The 23726-nt window shown below is 39.1% G+C and overlaps 1 protein-coding gene across 2 annotated transcripts in view; it reads left to right on the top strand.

Moving 5' to 3' along the window:
• The window catches only part of snapc4 (small nuclear RNA activating complex, polypeptide 4), a 109974-nt gene that overhangs the window by 50909 nt on the left and 35339 nt on the right, over positions 1 to 23726 (top strand). For both annotated transcript variants that reach the window (XM_057358643.1, XM_057358652.1), the window contains 3 exons: positions 4889 to 5039; positions 6142 to 6248; positions 6341 to 6435. In XM_057358643.1, coding sequence (XP_057214626.1) covers positions 4889 to 5039; positions 6142 to 6248; positions 6341 to 6435 — 353 coding nt within the window. The remainder of the gene's footprint in view (positions 1 to 4888; positions 5040 to 6141; positions 6249 to 6340; positions 6436 to 23726) is intronic.

Raw genomic sequence — 23726 nt, 5'->3', positions numbered from 1 at the left:
GTACAATCATATCACTCCCTTCCTCAAATCCCTTCATTGGCTTCCTGTCTCCTACAGCATTCAGTACAAGGTTTCCCTCCTCACCCATCAGTGTATCTATGGCGATGCCCCTCCCTATCTCAAGGAACTTCTCACTCCACAAACCTCAACACGTAGCCTCTGCTCTGCCTCAGCACATCTCCTCAAACCCACCAGGACCAAGCTTCACACTGTGGGCGATTGGGCCTTTTGCTCAACTGCTCCCAATCTGTAGAATGCTCTCCCTGACCATCTGAGGTCACCACAGTCACTGGGTGCTTTCAAATGTGGCCTTAAGACTTACCTTTTTAAACAAGCTTTTAATTGATTTGGATTTACTGTTTATTTTTTTATTAGTTTCTTTAATCTGTAGCACTTTGGGATTCTTGTTTATATAAAGTGCGTTATAAATAAAATGAAATTAATTATTATTATTATGAATTATTCAGTTTCCTTTTGGCACTGAGTTACTGTTTAAAATTATCGGGTTAAGGCACATTAACTTGCTCTTAATAGTTTATTTATAAGACTCGAAGTGTATTTGAATTATAGGGAAATGTGGATAAAGGGATGTTGTTAATTATGGCCAGAGCACTGATGATGTGAGGAATTGCTCAGTTTGTTATAATCTTCAAAATGAATCACATTTTTGAGAGCCTAAACATGCTCAAAGTAATGATAGTTTGCATACATGTCAGAGGTGGTAAAAATTTACATCAGATGTGAGTTTCAGAATGAAGTGAGGCAAAATGGCTCTATAGCCATCTACAAAATTTCTATTTTGTATATTTTTGTGTTTTCAATATTTGCTATCCAAAAAGTATCATTTTCCCATGCTGTGTTATACACTGGAAGTAAGGATGCCCACACTGGCATCTGGTTTACTGGTACCATCTTGTGCACCTAGCTAGTTACATTGAAATATGCAGTGTGGACATGAGTGCAGCCATAAACATCTGATAGTATCATTTACGCCGAGCAGGATTGACTAAGAAACATTAATAGGCAGTTTTCAACAACTGTTATGATTTGCATGAACATCATCTGTTAGGAAGGACACTGGAGTCAAATGCTGCAGGGTAAGCAGATTTAATGTATAAATCCCACACTCACAAAAACACAACACTAAATAAAGTCCATGACAGTGAATAAACCAGAGGCTTGAGCGCTCGGCCAAATGACCGTAGAAGGGGATAAAAAGAAAATCCAAAAATGCCCGTAGCAAGCGGGAGGTGAGTGAGGCAAGAGAGTCCACAACAAGCCCAACCGGGCTAGAGAGTTGACCGGAGGTTCCGTCTGCTGTGAGTCAAACTCGGTGGAGCCAGAACGAACGTCTCGGCGACGAACGTCTAGTAATCTCCTGTTGAGAGAATGAGAGTTAAGGGGAAAACCAGGTGAATCGGGAAATCAATAATGAGACATAGATAGGATAACAAGGGAGCGGGGCCACACACACGGACTCTGAGCACATGGCAACTGTCAAGTGCTCGACAAAACAAAAACAGAGGACTAGACGGACAAAAACCAGTGGCGCTAGACCCGAGCCCTGACAATCATCATTGCCAAGCTATGCATTTTATATTATAAACAGTGCTACTTACAAATAATAATAATAAAAAATCCATAACGAAGTACTAGGGTTGTGACTCCACAGGTGGTACATGTATTTGCACATGCATCTGTAAAAGCTCGTACACAACGGGACGTTTTTCGAAACTTTATTGGCGTACATACACAAACGATTTTCACTGGCGATGAGCCGAGTGAATGGGCAAATTCACTCCCTGACATAGATGGCGCTTAATGAAAAACAGAAATACCCCGGTACACAAAGTGGCGCTGCGCAACTTTATGCTTCTGACACTCGCTTGTCACACAGAAGAAGAATTCCTCAGGCTTCCTATTTGTAAATGTGTGCTCGGCAAGACTGTTTTGTGCTTGAGCGCCACCAAGTCGTGTTATACTTCAGCAGCTTCAGGCATGTGAACAAAAGCGGCAATCACATTGGTCGGCCAGTTTTTAACGTGGCGCGTCAAACCAAAAAAACGAGCCCGATGACACCTGCCGTTTTGCGCGTCGGTGTGCACACTCACATTGGTGCCCTTTGTTTAGTCACGAGGCGTTAAACGTCGACGATCAATGCGCGTGATTCCCGTCCCGGTGTGGACATGCCCTAACAGTTATGACTTCAGTGTTTTTGCACTTGTTCATTCTAAGCTAATGGGTGAGTTCATTTAATGTTACATAAATATAAAGTATGCCAATTACATGAATTATTAAGCATAATTAACATTATAGTTTTGGAAAAAATTAAAACAGTTAATCTGATTTAACTAAACAGGATTGCACCATCCTTATGAAATATACTTAAGTTTATTTTAATAATGTTACTTAAATCCTAATTAACCTAGTTACGTGGAAACTCTTCATTTTTTTTGAAGTGTAGAGTGTGAGGGTAAAATTAGTATTGAAGATGCCGCTACCACTTGTAAATCATAAAATTAATTAAAATAAAAAAGTAAAGTGACATCAACTACAACACTCTAAAAAGTGCAGGGTTGTTTTTGAGCCATGGACAGAACATATTGACATACTGGACAGAACATATTGACATACTGGACAGAACACACTGCTGGGTTAAAACGACCCAATGCTGGGTTATTTTTAACCAAATTGCCGAGTTGTCTTTACCCAACAATGAGTGGAAACAACCCAGCAGTTGGGTCATTTTCAACCCAGCAGTGTGTTCTGTGCAATATTTACCCAGCATGGGTGAAAAACAACCAGCACTTTTTTAGAAGTTGATTGTGAAGTTTATTTTAAAATGTTTAGCATTGTGTAATTTTCAGTTGAATAAAATACTGTTTTCTATTTTTTAATATAGTACATCATTGAGGATTTCTTAAAGTATAAATATCTCGTCTCATGAACCCAATCACATGTCTCGTCTCGTGGGGTATTTGTCTTGTCACACCCCTACAAATTACCGTAACAATATGCATTTAAATGACAAACATTTTGTCTTTATCAGTGCATGCTTTTAATAGCAGGTTGTAATCTCAACCTAACAATTTCAATTTGATGCTGATATGCATGTTCTTAGAGCCATGCTTAACAAAGCATGTGTCCTATTCAAATGTATTCCTAGTTAAAGGAAATATATATATTTGTGACTAATATTAAATAACTGAGTCCTGCCTGTGAATATTAATAATTAACTTTCTGTTGTAGACAGTACTCCCCCTCCCTTCTATGTGTTTATAGGGCAGTGTGACTTTGCAGAAATTGGAACAGAGTGCTCAGATCAGGGTCTTTGGTTGGTGTGTCTTGCTGATCTAACATAACATACAGTGTCGATGACAAGACCGACATTATAACTTAGCCGACATTATAGCGTACAGAAACAATAATCAATTTATTTAACTATAACTTTAAATAAAATAAACTCACTGACACAACGAATGAATGAAATCAACACTCAAAACAGTCACTCTTTATCTTAGAATTTAATTCCACAATCAGTGCAGCAGCACTGGCACTCTATCTTTTGCTGCAGAGCCCTGTTGTGCATCGCCGTGTTCCTCACTGTCAGTCCCGTGGTGTGCATCGGAGGTCACACTACCGAATTTAAACCACATGTCCAAAAGCCACATGTTTTTTACTTTAACTAAAATTAAATAAAATTATTTTAAAGTGGCCCATCCTGCATCAGGAGTAGTTTGAACTTGAGCTTGCGCATGCAGAATGTATGCATCCGATGTACCTGTTGAGTTGTGGAAGTGATGCGGTGCTGCGCTTCACGTCCGGTGCGCACTAACATTTCTAAGTCTAAAGTAATAATGTGTGGTTTGTGAAAACGTCTCGGCATCCAAATTGTGTCATTTTTATCCATTTCAAACATCAAATGCTGTTTTGATCTTTATGGTGTGTGCGTGTGATAGACCCAAGACCACAGCAATGAAACACAAGTTTACAAGATCATTGTCTTGAATACGCATTATATTGACAAATTAAGATGAATGAACATCAGTCGATCTGTGAAAATAGTCTGCTTACTGATGTATCATCTGTCACATAATAAGCCATGTTTAAACCACAAATCTCCAGTGCTTGGTTCTTCTTAGTTGTTATTTTGGTTATCCCTTTAGAACCTGAAGCAAACTTTTTTTTTACTGTCAAATTCTAACACATTGTGCCATCATCCCGTGCAAGGTATCATTTTCTTTCAGAAAACAAATTTATTTAAATAAATTAAGGTTATTGACCATTACTGTTTGTTGTGAGTTTGTAAATAGAATTTAAATAGACATAAATAAAAAAATTGAAATAATATTTTACTTATTTTTATTTAGAGATTCTCAAAAAACTAAAGAACGAAAGAATCCAGGACTTCAGACTTGAAAAATATACTGTAGTACATTTGTTTTTTGCACTATTCACTCAAATGTGGTGGTGTCTGAAGCAGTTCCTGTCTAATTGCAATCACAGGCTCACATCACATGTTTCATTGTCAAAAATCGTCCCAATCGCCTCTTCTGTTGTGTATCTCCTGTTTTCCATGTTTTGTTTGCTAATTTTATTTGCTTGCTCAAAACTCTCTCTCCCTCGACCCTGCAAGACCTGCACAGTTGACTGATCACTCCCGGACCCTCCTCCTCTCATATGTAGGGCTACACTGGTAGACTCGCTCCCTATATAAAGTTCAACATAAAAATTGCAGGATGAATATGCATGACTAGTTGTGAAAAATGCCCAAAGTCTGGAGCCCTCAAGTTGCTAGGCAAAACCTTTTTAAACTGAAATGTTTAACAATGGAACCCACGTCATTATGATAACATTGCCTTATTTATGTTGTTTCTTTATTACCCAGACCAACAGAACAGCTTTCATGTGCTTCCAGACGTATCAGCGCTACATTTCAAAGACCTTCAGAAGGAAAGAGTGGACTAAGGAAGAAGACCAGATCCTAAGAGATCTTGTTGGAAAAATGAGAATCGGCAACTTTATCCCTTACATGCAGAGTGCGATAACAATGCCATATAATGTTTTTGTATAGGATGTTGTATATTTAGCTTTCTTTCATAAATCTGATCCATTTGATCAGTTGTAATGCTGGAGTGAAATTATGCACCTGGGGGCGTATTACAGAAAGATTGTAACTTGAAAATCTTATCGTAACTGTTTGGTTACCATGGTCATTTCAGTTAGGACCACATTTAGGTCAAAATCTATGGACTCGGTGCACAAGCATTCAATGTTGTCAGAGGTCAGGATATCAGGTTCCGGTTTAATTTCTAAAACGACTTAACATACCTAAACAACGACTGGGGAAACCCACATTACTGTCAGATTTTACTTGTAATAAACACTAGCAGTTTTCAAAGGAACGAGCCATTATTCCAGTGATTAGATGAATAGTCTCACGTTATGCATTTTGTCCTCCATAGAAGTCAATTATTTATTAACCTTTCAAGTCAAAAACGTTTGATGTTGGAAATACGTTTGGGATCATTTTTTAATTCTCTCAAAAATGGCACTACAGTAAAGTGCACACTTTATATTTGACTGACTCCTTTACATGGTCTCGCAGAAGTGTAGCATTAAAAATATTATTGCCCTTTTAGGATGAATCGCACTGTTGTTTTCCTCATATTGTAAGTTTGTCTGGAGTGTGCGTGAAATGCTTAAATGTAATTTACCCCACCTTTAATGCACCTCAACAACAAAACACTAACAATGCAGACTATAGATATAATATGATTCCACATAGCTTATTAAAACATTATTTTCTGTCGCACGTTGTCGGTTGCTCAGAAACAGACCTGAGAGTAGGTTATCAAACTCGATGGAGTGATTTCCTAGATAGAGATAAGAACCCTAAATCAACGTAAGATTTGCTTCTGTAATGGCAATTTGCGAGAAACCCTTACTAAATATATGAACTCTTAAGTGAATACCTAAGATACTTTCTGTAGTACGCCCCCAGGTCTGCATATCTGCTATAGGTCTACTCATTCATTTAGCTAATGAATTTTGTTTTTTGGATTAAATGTTTATTGTTAGTCATCGTTTTCCCTGCTGAAAACCAAGCTAATATAACATGTATTATTTTGTCCTCCATAGTGTCATTTTTCATGGTGGGTCGTGATGCATCACAGCTGACATATCGCTGGACATCTGTTCTTGATCCCTCTATAAAGAAAGGCCCTTGGTCCAAGGAGGAAGACCAGGTATGGCGCACCCTAGTTTTCTCCTATTTGAAACTACAAATGTTAATGAGAAAATTAATTATCACAACTTTAACAAACATCTCTTATTTCAGTTGTTACGAAATGCTGTTGCTAAGTATGGCATTAAAGAATGGGGAAAAATCAGAATGGAAGTGGCAGGCAGGACAGATGGCGCTTGTCGTGACAGGTATGTTTCATTTCAGCCTAAAATTAGTTGGTAATTATTTTATGTTTTTAATGTACAGTATACCCTGAAGCGTGCAAAGTGCAAAGGGCATGCCGAAAATGCACTTAGGCCATTTGGTACTTAGTGTGTAATTAACATACCTACGAACAAAACACTTTTTTGCGAAATTTGCCGTTTTGAATCAAAATATGCCATTCTTGTAAATCGTGTAGATCCAAAGAGTTTTTTTTCAGAGAGTGTGTGGGGGGTGATCTATAAAATGTAAGTTCTCAGGTGCCATACTTTGAAAATTCAAAACACAGAAACAGGCAACGCAACATCACAGTGTAAGGCAATCGGTCCGTGGATGTGTCGGGTGTGGTTTGGTCATATATGTGCTGCTTCTGCCACTCACTTAACAGAGAAAACCCAGAGAGAGAAATTCTTCCACTCACTGAAAGCAAATATTTGTCCCAAAAGACGCTATTTTATGGGGGGAAAACTCTGTAAATATGGCCCCACTGTGCGCCTGTGTGCACGGGACGCGGGGAGTGATGGATGCATATGCACTTTGAGTCTCTGCTGACCACACGTGCGTTTTGTAAAACAGACCAAACATTTGAGAGTAAGCTAATGAATAGGAAACACACATCCCTTCGCGATTGCCTACCTCCTGCTGCTCACAATCACGTTCAGTCTATTCACGATCAAGTTCTGATGAAAGGAAATGATAAAACGGAGAATTACAAATCGCCTTTATTGTAATCTGTCAAAATGACGGATGGCTTCCAGCTGGTTGACTTGTGTATCCGCTAAGTGAATGGGTCAACTGACAAAAAACCCTGAAAAAGTTGCTCAATGTGGTGCCAGAAGCACAATTTTTGCAAAAAACAAAATTTGCAAATGTATTTCTTGGTGTGCCCTTTAACCCTCTAAGCGCCAAAGTCGCAGAATTGCGACAAGACGTCATACTTAATAAAATAGGCTGTAGATCCTAATATGGTGTAATATCTCATTTGTATTCCATACCACTAGATGGCAGACATGTAGTACTTCGATTCTAGACCAAAATGACGTCATGTTCCTATTCAAAGTGTTCGATCAAATAGCAGAGCAAGTGAGCTATCATGTGTCATTGAAGCGGAAGCAGTTTAGTTCAGAGCGTCAGAGTAAATTGTAAGATTTGTGAGAGAAAATCGCCAAATTGCTAATAAAAGGTTGTACCGCGAGGTAGAGGTGTGAACCTACACTAGTGTCACGGTTCGGTTACGATTATCTTGTCATCGATTCGGTTCAATTCGATATTACGATGCATTGACGATGCACTGCATCCTCAAATTTCAATTTTACTAGTTCACAATCACATGTATACAATTTTGTCAATAAATACAAGCAGTCAGATATATGAACTGAACCTTTAATTTTACCTGCTCTTCTTCGATGTATCAAACATTATCTGTCACAAGCACTACATCTTTATCCAATAAGGGCATGAGACAGTAGCTCTGCCAGATGAGCACCCATGTGAGACTCATAAACTGCTCTCGTTTGCGTTCACACTGCCACCAAAATCCGATTTTTTTGCTCATATGCGACCCATATCTGTTTACTGTATATGACAGTGTGAACAGGACAAACCACATGGAATCCGATCTTTTTTAATCTGATCTGAGCCACTTCCATATGTGGTCCTAAATCAGATTCAGGTCTGATGTTTCGCAATGCGACCTCAGTCTGAACGGTCATATCGGAATTCACGCGACTTTTGCATCATTGTAGATCGACTTAGTCATATTTCTGCGCTAATGTAAAGCGTCACACGCTATTCTGTTGACGGAAGTGCACTTTACAGCTCGGTTGCCAAACATCAAGCATCAGATTATAAACATAAGCCCTTGCACTGTCTACCGCACGTGAGCCGCACGATGCGATGTAACAAATGACTATAGAATCCGTTATAATAAGAAATTTTGCCACTGGATATGGCGTGATGCAATACGACAAAAGCATTAATGGTGTCTATTGTCATTTATCGCTTTGCATCCACCACTCGCGTGCTTGTTGACATGGTGGTAAAACATAAGCTATAGGTGTGTGTTTTACTGCATGCTGGGACGTGCAAACCGGCATGCGCACAGCCAGAGAGCGGACTGCTCCGGGAATGCTCTGAAATCCCGCCGTGAGATCAATCCGCTCGGCGCCGCATAAAGTCAAACACACCCGCTGACTAGACCCTTGCTTAATTCTGTATGAAAACGTGCTGTCTGTGTTGTGGAAAAATATCAGTCGTGTATTTCAAAAAATCTCTCAGACAAAGAAGGTTCGGGTGTCAAGGAGTTAACTTTATTTGCTCGAGCCAAACAAAGTGAGATGTTCCAAGTCATCTAAAAACCAAGTGTTTTCAGTCTACAGTTATAGTGAAACTTCTGAAAGGTGGACCTTTCTAAAACCAATCAGGTAGATTCCCGTTATCTCTCATTTTTATTAACCAATTGTTATTTTCTGCCACCAATATATCCCAGGCAACAAGGTGCGTATTTATTCATGGTAGGCTGGCTATTACCTCATTTTTTAAATATATTTTATATATCCTCGCCCACCACAATTATGTCATGGTCATCATGACCTGTTTCCTTTTCTTCACCTCCTTCTCTTGTCTTTATCTGTGGCAAAACTGTGGCCTTGCTCAATGTAGATTGTAGTCATAGTAACGGGGTTACACAGATTTCATAAACACTGCCAGACATCAAAACACAGCTGTGCAGGGTGCTTTTCAGAATCTCATACAAATGTGTTTAAAACGAAGAGCAATACATAGTGAATAATGATCAAAAACATAAAGACATATCATGAAATTCCTCCATATATTCCCCCCTTTGGGGCCCCATACTTTTGGGGCCCCACACCTCCTCATCTTCTGTGATAACTGTTATCACAGTTATTGGCGAAATACCATAACCTCAGGAGACTATAACTAACAGGAATAAAATATGTGTATCATAATTTATATGGTATACAAGTGCTTAAAAATATAACGTATAGTGTGCAATTTATCATTGGTGCCCAAAACTTTTAAATTGTCATATTACTTAATTGTCAGCAAGCTAGATAAGTAAAAAGCCTTTCTCATCTTATATTAGTTATCTCGTACCACGGATAACTTCTGATTTTACACCTCTCAATGTTTCTCAGGTCCAAAGACCATATTACTCCACATTGGCAACAGAATCATTGTAATTATTATCTGGTACTGTGTACATTACCATCTGATATCAATTAATAATATCATTATATTCAACCAAATGCATATTAGTAAAAAAAATCTGTAATGGCACACACATTACCATCAACAACAAGTTGCTCATTTTTGCAAAAATATATTTCTTAATCCAGTACCAATTAAAAGTCTCTGATTCAACCCCCTTTTTTTTTATCAAAGTCCCAGTTAGCAAAGTGATTTTTTATTCCTTTGTAGATGATATGTCCATCAACGTCATTCTCTGGAATGCACATGCAGCTGGTTTCTTCCACTAAAAAAATCAAACTTAACTGTGTTGTATTAAAATATTTAAATTAGAGTTGACAAGTATAAAAATCCCCTTTGTTTTGTAGTGCAGCCGTAATCTCAAGCATTACACAGACACTTTGTTTTCTGCAAATAATCAGTTTTTGTCTGATTTTCCAGGTTATTTTACTTCAAAGGGGGTTTCCAATTGCATCTAGTGCATTCATAAGTAAATTAAAAATCTCTGATTATTGTAATACATAATTATGATAGTATTATTTTCAGTTGTCCAAACAAATATAAATTCAAAACAAGACTTAATTTCATATCCAACCTTAATCTTACTAGGCATATTTCATGGTTGAACAACTGAAGCCAGAGAAACCAGATCTTCACACTCTGGAAAAATATTTCAGTGCTTAATAAATATCACCAAAATAAACAGCTATATAAACTTAATAAAATCTTTTAAAACCGTTAAAGTGATTTTTCCAGTGGGAGTAAGTAAGTCACATTTCCGCATAGCAGAGCTATCCAAAGTGGTGTTCAATGTAAAATAAAATACCAATTAACAAACGGACAAAACAGACAGCAATAAAATAAAAAATTCAAAATGTCAATGAGAAAAGATATGTTTTCATCCTCTATTTAAAAACAATAATGGAAGATGTAGGATGGGTGTCCAGAAGGAATTGGTTCCACAAACCACGGGCAATGAGAGAGAAAGCTCTGTCTCCCTTAGATTTTAACCGATACCGAGGGACAAATAACAAAACCTTGTCAGTGGATCTTAAAAGTCTGGAAGATGACAAAGGGATAAGAAGATCTTTCAAATAAGATGGTGCTTGTTCATTAAAAACTTTAAAACCAAACAACAGAATCTTGAACTGAACTTTAGTTGAATATTCAGAATCAGAAATCAGAATCAGAATCAGAAGAGCTTTATTGCCAAGTGTGCTTGCACACACAAGGAATTTTCTTTGGTGTTGGAAGCTTCTAGTACAGACATTCAACACAATGACAATACAATATAATACGATTTACAGTCTAAAAGATTCTAAATTGTGCATATATAAAATAAACACTATTTTACAGAAAATGGGGGATAATAACATATAAGAGACATTGTACCGGGTAGTATATAGTAGAATAAACATATTAACAGATTGTATGTACACTTGTGCAAATGGATAATTTAGTAAGTAGAGGTAGTGTTATATACATGTATACATAAGATGTAGATATAATAAGGCACAGTAGTGCACACTATAGGAGTAGTGGAAGTGGAATATTGCTCTTAAGGAGCAGTTATCTGTTTAGGAGGGAGATTGCCTGGGGGAAGAAGCTGCTTCTGTGTCTGGAAGTCCTGGTGTTTGGTGCTCTAAAGCGCCGGCCAGAGGGCAGCAGATCAAAGAGTTTGTGTGCTGGGTGTGTGGAGTCAATGATGATTTTTCTTGCCCTGTTTTTCACTCTGGAATCGTACAGGTCCTGAAGTGTGGGCAGAGGAGCACCAATAATCTTCTCAGCACTACGAACTGTCCGTTGTAGTCTTCGTAGGTCTGATTTGGTGGCCGAGCCATACCAAACAGTAATTGAAGTGCACAGAACAGATTCGATGACCACTGAGTAGAACTGGGTCAGTAGCTCCTGTGGTAGGTTGAACTTCCTCAATTGACGGAGGAAGTATAACCTCTGCTGGGCCTTCTTTACAATGGAGTCTATGTGGGACTCCCACTTCAGGTCCTGAGAGATGGTGGAGCCCAGGAACCTGAATGACTCCACAGTATCCACAGTGCTGTCCAGGATGGTGAGGGGAGGAAGTGATGGAGGGTTCCTTCTGAAATCCACTATCATCTCCACTGTCTTGAATGCATTCAGCTCTAGGTTGTTTTGACTACACCAGGCAGCCAGCTGAGCAACCTCCTTTCTGTAGGCAGATTCATCACCGTCTTGAATAAGGCCAATGACTGTGGTGTCATCTGCAAACTTCAGGAGTTTGACAGAAGGGTCTGTAGAGGTGCATTCGTTTGTGTAGAGTGAATATAGCAGTGGAGAAAGAACACATCCTTGAGGAGCTCCGTGCTGATGGTACATGTGCTGGATTTAAATTTTCCCAACCTCACTAGCTGCTGCCTGTTCGACAGGAAGTTAATAATCCACTGACAGGTAGAGGTTGGCACAGAGAGCTGGGTAAGCTTGGGCAGGAGGAGGTCTGGGATTATGGTGTTGAAGGCCGAGCTGAAGTCTACAAACAGGATCCTGACGTAAGTCCCTGGTCTGTCTAGGTGTTGTAGGATGTAATGCAGTCCCATGTTTACTGCATCGTCCACAGACCTGTTTGCTCGGTAAGCAAACTGGAGGGGATCAAGAAGTGGTCTGGTGATGTCCTTCAGGTGGGCCAGTACAAGTCTCTCAAATGACTTCATGACCACAGATGTTAAAGCAACAGGCCTGTAGTCATTAAGTCCAGATATTTTGGGTTTCTTCTGTACAGGGATGATGGTGGAGCGTTTGAAGCATGAAGGGACTTCACACTGCTCCAAAGATCTGTTAAAAATATTAGTGAAGATGGGCGACAGCTGCTCCGCACAGGCTTTCAGGCAGGAGGGTGACATTGTCTGGGCCTGGTGCTTTTCTGATCTTTTGTTTGCGGAAAAGCTGGCAAACATCCTCTTCGCAGATCTTAAGTGCAGGTTGAATGTCAAGAGGAGGTGTTAATGGTATAGCAGAGATAGGGTCAGGGCGGGTGTGAAGGGTGAGACTCTGCATTTCAAAACGACAATAGAAGTCGTTCAGGTCGTCAGCCAGTCGTTGATTACCCATAGACTGAGGTGATGATGGCTTGTAGTTGGTAATTCTTTCAGGCCTTTCCACACCGATGCAGGGTCGTTGGCTGAAAACTGGTTCTTCAGCTTTTCAGAGTAGCTTCTCTTAGCTGCTCTTATCTCCTTTGTCAGTGTGTTTTTGGCCTGATTATACAAGACTTTGTCCCCACTTCTGTAAGCATCTTCTTTGGCCTGACGAAGCTGTCTCAGTTTCATTGTAAACCATGGTTTGTCATTGTTGTATGTTAAGCGAGTCCTGGTGGGAATACACATGTCCTCACAGAAGCTGATGTAGGATGTCACTGTGTCAGTTAACTCATCCAGATCAGTGGCTGCAGCTTCAAAGACACTCCAATCCGTGCAGTCGAAACAGGCTTGTAAGGCCCGCTCTGTTTCGCTGCTCCATCTCTTTGCTGTTCTTGCTACAGGCTTGGCAGATTTAAGCTTCTGTCTGTAGGTCGGAAGAAGATGAACCAGGCAATGATCAGAGAGACCCAGAGCTGCTCTGGGAACAGAGTGGTATGCATCCCGTATTGTGGTGTAACAGTGATCCAGAATGTTGCTGTCTCTGGTGGGGCATGTGATATGCTGCCTGTATTTTGGCAGCTCACGGGAGAGGTTTGCTCTGTTAAAGTCCCCAATAATAATAATAAGAGAATCCGGGTGTTGCTGCTCCGTGTCAGTGATGTAATCCGCCAGCTGTTGCAGCGCCGCGCTCGCACAAGCATGTGGAGGAATGTAAACATTCACGAGAATAAACGAGGAAAACTCGGTTCTCATGGAAAGCTCGGAAATCAATGAAAAATCCACTGTTTATATGCATTTGTTAAAATTAAAATTAAAATTACCTAAAAATTAAATTATGATCCAAATTATGTTTCTGTCTAACTGTGATTAGTTCTGCTTTGTGAAGCAATATAGAATGTATATCATGAACAGGATATAAATGTAAAACAAACCAAAATAAGCACTTAAACATTTTCTCAATTGCTTTTGTTTATGGCATTTGTCATGATTATAGTAAGCTGTATCTGAGCCATAAATGTGCTCATATGGAATGCATTAATGCATTATTGTGTCAGGTCAGGTGACAGAAGCAGTCCTGTCATGCTGTGGAGAGTCAGGGTCACAGGTGATTAGGCTTTTAAAACATGATTATGTTATTTGTTGTGCATTATATTAAAGTTACAACAGGGTTGCACTGTTATAGAGGTCTATTAAGCACTCAGTCATACATGCAGTAGTTTTAAAAATGTAAGCATAAATATGTATGTATATGAAAAATAGTTTAATCCAGACTGTACATGTAGTTAAACATACAGTAGTTAATACAGAGTGGCTAATTGTATATTCTGGTTTATTTCTAAGGAAACTGATCTTGTTGTAGACAGCAATAGACAGTGTAGCAATGAGAGTGACAACAATGTGTAGAAAACCATTTCAAATCAAACTTATTTTAAGTATTATTAAATTATTATATTGTTTAATACTGTAAGCCAAGTAAACGGCACTAAACTTTAGTGACAATGCGGCTCTGCAGACCAATTTTATATTCCCACCAATGTCAAAATCCCGGTCTATCGTGCAACACTATATTGAACACTTTCAACAAAGCAGACAAAATCCAGATTAAAAAGGTTCTAACAAATTAGCTGTATTTAAAAACGGGGTCAATTGTGACAGCATGACTTTCTAAAAGTTTTGAGAGAAAAGATAACTTGGATACAGGTCAAAAGTTATTAAAGCAGCTTTCATGCAAACCTTGCTTCTTAAGCAAAGGCTGAACAACTGCATGCTTAAAGCAGTTCGGAACCAAACCAGTGCCCAAAGATGAGTTCATCAACAGCTAGACACTTGGGCCGATTACTGGGAATGCTGCTTTTATCATATCTGATGGAAAAACATCGAGTGACGAGGTGGTTGCCTTCATCTTGCTAACAAGATCAGAAAGTTCCATTAAAGAAACATGTTGGAAATTGTAAAAGATAAATGGACTGGACAGCAAGTTCAAAGACAGGTCTGGGAGCTGTGAGCCGAAAGAAAAACAGATAGCACTCACTTTATCCACAAAAAATGTAAAAAAATTCTCACAGAGCTCAGCTGACGGCTCCCTAAAAAACTGGGATTTCAGATTAATTACTGAATGTATTGTTGACAATAAACTCCTAGGTCTATGAAAGTGTGTAGAAATCAGGTCAGGTCAGGTATTTTGATCTAGCTGACTTTGCTGCTCTCTGAAATTTAACAAGATTAAGGGAGCTATTAGAACATTTATTAAAAATCTTGACGTGAAACATGACCTCCCAATATTTAACAAACCCTTTATTACACAATTAGATCAAATTGACTCACTGTGAAATGTGTACATTTACTGTATACCATTCATCATGAATTGCAGTGGTCAACTGTCTTTCACACTTGGGCAGTTCCCATAGCATGTGTCAGTCTGGTGGTGTCACTCCACAACTGTGAAGTCGATTGTTGGTAAAGCCACCTCAGGAACTATTGGTCATGGGGCTTCCTTATTCTCTTGAGGTCCTCGTCTGTGCTACTGAATATACACTCACCTAAAGGATTATTAGGAACACCTGTTCAATTTCTCATTAATGCAATTATCTAATCAACCAATCACATGGCAGTTGCTTCAATGCATTTAGGGGTGTGGTCCTGGTCAAGACAATCTCCTGAACTCCAAACTGAATGTCAGAATGGGAAAGAAAGGTGATTTAAGCAATTTTGAGCGTGGCATGGTTGTTGGTGCCAGACGGGCCGGTCTGAGTATTTCACAATCTGCTCAGTTACTGGGATTTTCACGCACAACCATTTCTAGGGTTTACAAAGAATGGTGTGAAAAGGGAAAAACATCCAGTATGCGGCAGTCCTGTGGGCGAAAATGCCTTGTTGGTGCTAGAGGTCAGAGGAGAATGGGCCGACTGATTCAAGCTGATAGAAGAGCAACTTTGACTGAAATAACCACTCGTTACAACCGAGGTATGCAGCAAAGCATTTGTGAAGCCACAACACGCACAACCTTGAGGCAGATGGGCTACAACAGCAGAAGACCCCACCGGGTACCACTCATCTCCACTACAAATAGGAAAAAGAGGCTACAATTTGCACGAGCTCACCAAAATTGGACAGTTGAAGACTGGAAAAATGTTGCCTGGTCTGATGAGTCTCGATTTCTGTTGAGACATTCAAATGGTAGAGTCAGAATTTGGCGTAAACAGAATGAGAACATGGATCCATCATGCCTTGTTACCACTGTGCAGGCTGGTGGTGGTGGTGTAATGGTGTGGGGGATGTTTTCTTGGCACACTTTAGGCCCCTTAGTGCCAATTGGGCATCGTTTAAACGCCACGGCCTACCTGAGCATTGTTTCTGACCATGTCCATCCCTTTATGACCACCATGTACCCATCCTCTAATGGCTACTTCCAGCAGGATAATGCACCATGTCACAAAGCTCGAATCATTTCAAATTGGTTTCTTGAACATGACAATGAGTTCACTGTACTAGAATGGCCCCCACAGTCACCAGATCTCAACCCGATAGAACATCTTTGGGATGTGGTGGAACGGGAGCTTCGTGCCCTGGATGTGCATCCCACAAATCTCCATCAACTGCAAGATGCTATCCTATCAATATGGGCCAACATTTCTAAAGAATGCTTTCAGCACCTTGTTGAATCAATGCCACGTAGAATTAAGGCAGTTCTGAAGGCGAAAGGGGGTCAAACACCGTATTAGTATGGTGTTCCTAATAATCCTTAAGGAGTTGTATAGCTTCATACACAACAATTAATTGTCTCATATAAATTCTTAGTTCAATCTTGCAACCGTTCCAAAAAATGTCCTTCAATAACATAATGGCATTACTCTGCCTGTAAGCATTTAATAAAGCTTAAGTTTGTAATTCTGTTGATTTACATATGATGATTCATTAAAGAGCTATTTAGAAGGTGCACCTCTCAAAAACATATATTATAGATGTTTAATTATTATTTGGAGCATAAGGATTACTAGATAAGGGGTTTAGAATAAACACAAAATTCTCTCTTCTTTTGTCTGAATTTATGTTCAAATCCAACCCACTTCATATTTCAGGTGCTCTTTAATTATATCATGTTTAAAGGCTGTTATTATTCAAAGATCATACAATCCTTATCACTAGTGTTAACATAATTCATTATAGGCTTAATATGAAAAAATATGCATTGTGCATAAATCATTTCCAAATAACGTTTAATTATATTATAATTTATATCAATATGTCTTAAGCAATATATGAATAATCATGAAAATAAATGCGAACTATATTAGTATTATTATCTAAATTAATTTCTTTTTTATACTAGGACGTCCATATAACTATATAAAAATAATTAAGAGTGAAAATAAAATTATTGGACTAAGTCAAAACTCACATCAACTGCTTCTCGTCTCGTCTGTTCTCACTCACTCACGCGCACACACACACAGACACACAGAGGCAAACACAATTCCACCTCTCTCTCTCATTCACTTCCTGGCTACACACTCACATATCCATAGATTTCTCTGAGCCCTCATACAAACTTACACACACACTTACGCACACACACAGAGCCCCTCTGGCTCTCTCTCTCTCTCTCTCAACCACTCCTTTAGCTTCGCACACACACAGAGGCCTTACACACCAAACCTTTCCTTCTCACACGGTAATCACCTGAACGTCTCATGCACTCTCACACTCTCTCACACACACACACCTTTCTACGAGGACCAACGGCATTCAGGGTTTACCTTTAGCAGATCGCACAAAACAATATTATATAAGCAAAACGCTCAACTTATTTTCAGGGCCCTTATTTTGTGCATTCAGGATTGTGGAAAGCGCAGCCAATGTTGAAAGAATTCACAAAGACCAGAGAGCCAGGTTCCCAGAGGTTTCAATCTTTATTTGCTCGAGCAAGCAAAGTGAGACACACAGAGTTCATCTGTAGATGCCCAAGAATTACACTTCTGACTCCATCTTTTATACACTGTTCTCAAGTCGTTATCACAGTTTAAACCAATCATATTTACCTGACCTCATCTTCTCCCAATCAGGTTCTACATGACATCACTTATTTTTGTTTGCCCATCCTCTTTTGACTTGCCACAGTTATATATCAAACTTCTTACGTTAACTTTTAACTGTGGCGCAACCTTTTAAAGGATTAAAAAATATATATACATACATCCATCTTTAAAATGTAGATGTATGTTATTTTGTCAGTTGTTACTGTATGACAGACAAACACATCCATCTCTGAAATGCGAATGCGTATATACACTGCGTTCCAAATTATTATGCAAATTGGATTTAAGTGTCGTAAACATTTAATTTTATATTGTTCAATTAAACTTATGGATGGTATTGTGTCTCAGTGCTCTTTGGATCACTGAAATCAATCTCAGACACCTGTGATAAGTAGTTTGCCAGGTGAGCCCAATTAAAGGAAAACTACTTAAGAAGGACGTTCCACATTATTAAGCAGGCCACAGGTTTCAAGCAATATGGGAAAGAAAAAGGATCTGTCTGCTGCCGAAAAGCGTCAAATAGTGCAATGTCTTGGACAAGGTATGAAAACATTAGATATTTCACGAAAACTTAAGCGAGATCATCGTACTGTGAAGAGATTTGTGGCTGATTCAGAGCACAGAAGGGTTCGTGCAGATAAAGGCAGAATGAGGAAGGTTTCTTCCAGACAAATTCATCGGATTAAGAGAGCAGCTGCAAAAATGCCATTGCAAAGCAGCAAACAGGTATTTGAAGCTGCTGGTGCCTCGGGAGTCCCGAAAACCTCAAGGTGTAGGATCCTCCAGATGCTTGCAGTTGTGCATAAACCTACTATTCGGCCACCCCTAACCAATGCTCACAAGCAGAAACGGTTGCAGTGGGCCCACACATACATGAAGACTAATTTTCAAACAGTCTTGTTTACTGATGAGTGCCGTGCAACCCTGGATGGTCCAGATGGATGGAGTAGTGGATGGTTGGTGGATGGCCACCATGTCCCAACAAGGCTGCGACGTCAGCAAGGAGGTGGCGGAGTCATGTTTTGGGCTGGAATCATGGGGAGACAGCTGGTGGGCCCCTTTAGGGTCCCTGAAGGTGTGAAAATGAACTCTGCAAGGTATGTAGAGTTTCTGACTGAGCACTTTCTTCCATGGTACAAAAAGAAGAACCATGCCTTCCGTAGCAAAATCATCTTCATGCATGACAATGCACCATCTCATGCTGCAAAGAATACCTCTGTGTCATTGGCTGCTATGGGCATAAAAGGAGAGAAACTCATGGTGTGGCCACCATCCTCCCCTGACCTCAACCCTATTGAGAACCTTTGGAGCATCCTCAAGCGAAAGATCTATGATGGTGGGAGGCAGTTAGCATCAAAACAGCAGCTCTGGGAGGCTATTCTGACATCCTGCAAAGAAATTCAATCAGAAACTATCCAAAAACTCACAAGTTCAATGGATGCAAGAATTGTGAAGGTGATATCAAAGAAGGGGTCCTATGTTAACATGTAACTTGCCCTGTTAGGATGTTTTTGATTGAAATAGCTTTTGATTTCAGTAAATATGACCTCCTNAATGCTGCAAATTCAACAAATGACCATTTTCAGTTTTTTACAACCTATGAAATGTTTTCAAACTCTGTTGTGCATAATAATTTGGAACAGTGCATTTTGAGTTTTTCATTTTTTAAATAAATACTGTTGTCAGTGGGAGGTTTGTTCAATAAAATTCCAAATGTACCCTAACTGTTGATTACTTGAAAATTATACTGACTGTCATTTGCATCGACAAATTAGGAAAACCAGAGAAAGATATCATTTGCATAATAATTTGGAACGCAGTGTATATTTACATTTACTACCCCTAGTTCTCGTGTGAATAGTACATATTGTGTGTGTGCTCCAAGCGTTTGCGTGCAAAGGATGTCTTAGTTTGCGTGCAAAGGATGTCTTATGGTGCTGTATATAATGTGTCTTATGGTGCTGTTTACTGTTCAACCTGGTCTGTTTACTCTGAGACTCATAGCCTTTTCTGTGTTTAGAGAAGTGTGTGAAACCTATAGCTATAGCTAGTTTAAATGCATTGTTTCATATAAAAGCTCACTTAATAATATAAAAACTTAATACACTTAATACAATAATATAAAACTTATAAAAACGTAATACTGTGGTAGAAAAACCACCATATCAGCTGTTTTGTTCACCCGTCACGGCCATCAGCCTCCTGCCCTTTTGCCTTGATCACATCCAGGGGGGTATTATTAGATGTATTATATCGGTATGAGCAGACTTTGTTCAGGTTGTGTTTCAACACTCCTACTCTACAACAATTCTTTACAATCTCCTCCCACTGAATGTAAGGTCACTCCCACTGGGCAGAGTCTAAATTTCGAATCTCTGTCAGTTGATTCAGGTGCCAGTCTTTTCTTTCTTCTGTTAGATTCTTTTCTATCCCCTCTGCATCAGTGTATGTCGCCTCCTCCCAAAAGTGATTATTAATTCCCTTAGTCTCAGACAGCACTTTTGCTATGGTCTGTATTCTAGCCTGAAGGGCTACGCTTCTCTCATAAACGATGCTTGGCCCCTCTTCAGCCATGCAAATGGTAACTCAGTGAACTGAAACAAAATTAAGCAAAAGTCACTAATGGGGAAGAAATTATCAATCATAAAACTTAAAAATTAATCTATGATCATAAAAAATCAATAATGGGACAAAAGCTTCAAAATCATGGGTCTTAATCAATCGATCTTCTATTATTAATAATGAAAAATAAAAATCTAAAAACTTCAAACTTAAAGGTCAATAACTCAATAAACTGAAATAAAACAATAAAATAAAAGTTACTATTGGGGAAGGGAAGTCTCAAAACATGAAACTGAAAAAGTAATCTATAAAAATCAATGATAAGGAAGAAAAGTCTTAAAACAATAAACTAAAAAATTATTTATAATTAAAACCAATAAAGAAAAAGTTTCAAAATATGAACTTAAAACTACTCTTATGATTAAAAAGAAAAAATCAGCTATCGTATCCTTTATAAGCCAATATGCTTAGAGAAAAAAGTCTTGGTATTCATTGACTTAAGAGTACATGCATCGTATTGTGACCATGGGTGATTTTTCCTATGTTGGCTCTCACACAGCCTTTCAGCCATGATCGTCCCTAATCTATCACCATCTTTTTCTGGGCGTTTGTCCTATGTGAGCTCTCGCAAGGCAATGCCCTGATCATCCCATATACACCCTATATATTTTTTTACTTTGGTCACAATGTTTCAACATGCAATATAAGTCTTTTGAATATTTTCCATACTGCAATCTTTTATTCAATGCGAAAAACACTCAAAAAATTCTCATAACAGTATTAAAACTCATTTTTTAGGATACATACTGTATTAAAAAAAATTAAAATCTTCTATCATTCCTCTGCTTCCTTCATGGATGGTTACACTCCCACACACACACTTTCTGGGAATGTGGCCAACAATTCCCTTCCTTACAAGTTCTCCAGCTAGGCTGGATACACAAAACGTTACACAGACAGTATAGACAGACAAGACCCAGGTTTAATTCTACATCTATACGCAATTCCTCTCTGCGTAAAATAAATATGCCTTATTCGTCTCAAGGCACGCAATTCCTCTCTGCGTAATCTATATCTCTTAACGCAATTCATCTCTGCGTAATCTATATCTCTTAACGTATTTCATCTCTGCGTAATCTATATCTCTTAAACTAAATCTACAGGCAGTTCCTTACTGCACTCATTCATCCATCCTCATTCATACTTTTTCTCGTTGAGATCCGGGACCCTCCTGCATATTTAATAAATTAATTTGATTTCTTTTTAGGAGAGGCTTTTTATAGACACCAACTCTACCCAGAACTCACCTCCAGCAGACCACACAGATGTTAAATCTAAACTATAAGCAAAAGTATGCTCACCTATAATGCGCTTGATCTGTGTAGTCAGCCGGATGGTATGCCCTCGGGTGTTGTCAGATGTCTTCAGCCTCTTTCCAACTCCTGGCTGGCTCGCCAAATATGTTGTGGAAAAATATCAGTCTTGTAGTTCAAAAAATCTCTCAGACAAAGAAGGTCCGGGTGTCAAGGAGTTAACTTTATTTGCTCGAGCCAAACAAAGTGAGATGTTCCAAGTCATCTAAAAACCAAGTGTTTTCAGTCTACAGTTATAGTGAAACTTCTGAAAGGTGGACCTTTCTAAAACCAATCAGGTAGATTCCCGCTATCTCTTATTTTTATTAACCAATTGTTATTTTCTGCCACCAATATATCCCAGGCAACAAGGTGCGTATTTATTCATGGTAGGCTGGCTATTACCTCATTTTTTAAATATATTTTATATATCCTCGCCCACCACAATTATGTCATGGTCATCATGACCTGTTTCCTTTTCTTCACCTCCTTCTCTTGTCTTTATCTGTGGCAAAACTGTGGCCTTGCTCAATGTAGATTGTAGTCATAGTAACGGGGCGGAACATGCCCAGATTTGGTCATACTGTAGGGTTGGGTCCAGAAAAAGTCCACAGATTTCATAAACACTGCCAGACATCAAAAACACAGCTGTGCAGGGTGCTTTTCAGAATCTCATACAAATGTGTTTAAAACGAAGAGCAATACATAGTGAATAATGATCAAAAACATAAAGACATATCATGAAATTCCTCCATATCTGTTACGTGTTATTGTTGTTTTGCGCATACGATTCAGTTTATAACCATCACGAGTTCACACTGGAATCTGATATTGGCCACATTTTAAAAATAGTGTGAACAGCCGAACAAAAAATCAGTTCTGAGCAAAAAATCTGATTTGAGCATTAAGGCTTGCAGTGTGAACGTAGTAATCTCCCAGTCCTCGCTAATGTAATGTGCCGTTATTGTCACATACGACTCTGTCGCAACCGAAGTCCAGGAATCGCATGTTATTGCAACTCAATGAGCACAGACAGCAGTGGCAATGACAGACGTTAACAGCTCAGGGGGAAACGGCTGACGTGGTTTCTCAAGTTAGCATTTTTAATTACTCTCGCCTACCTCCGCCATTGTGTGCTAAAGCAGTAAAAGCACGTATGCGACATGACGTCAGAAAAATGTAAGTACGTCATAACCGGTTATGGTCTGTTACTGAACCGATACCAAATCGTCCTCGTTTGCATCGCGATGCAAAGTAAAAACGATTAATTTTGACACCCCTACCGCGAGGGTGTGTTGCGAATGTTATTCGCCGATTCTGACTCTGAAGGGGAATATTTGCCTTTTGGAAATCACGATCGGTCGTCTAATGACTGCGCGTCTCCCGGTACAGCTGTGCAGCGCAATGGTGCCGCCGTGCAAGGCGCGAATGTTCACGAAGCACAAACGAGCAATCATTTCAACCCTTTGCCTAACGGAGATGGGGGTGGCAGGGGTGAACGTGGTCGTAGTGTCCATATTAGAGCTGTTGCTAGAGGTAGAGGCAGCTGATTGGGCAGATAGCTGGTCAACTGATCAAAAAATAGGCACATGCATTTTACTATGGCACAGTAATATAGTAATAATTTTACTATAGTTACTAATAGTTTTACTGTTGATTTCCTCTTTTCCTGATCATTTGGAATAAGGATCAAAGGGTAAAAAAAAACATGCAAATAAGTTCAAACATCAATTCAATAGCTACTATTTCCTGAATATTATGAAATTCAAGTTGGCCGCCCCTGATGATGTCATAATATGCAAATTAGATGAGTATATTTACACCCCACATAAACTTTTGGTCATGCCCAACATTTTTCTAATTTACAGAAGATCTCTATCTTTAAGTCCTTTCAAGCTACAAGCTTTTGAAATCTTTATGTCAAAATCCAGCATGTTTTCCAAAAAACCCTGGCGCCTAAAGGGTTAATTGGTTAACTAGGTTTTCCATTTACCTAAGGGTCTAC

This window comes from Triplophysa rosa, linkage group LG2 (assembly GCF_024868665.1).
Source record: "Triplophysa rosa linkage group LG2, Trosa_1v2, whole genome shotgun sequence".
Classification (NCBI taxonomy): domain Eukaryota; kingdom Metazoa; phylum Chordata; class Actinopteri; order Cypriniformes; family Nemacheilidae; genus Triplophysa; species Triplophysa rosa.
Note: the sequence above shows the minus strand (reverse complement) of the source record. Positions and strands in the feature narration are given on the sequence as shown.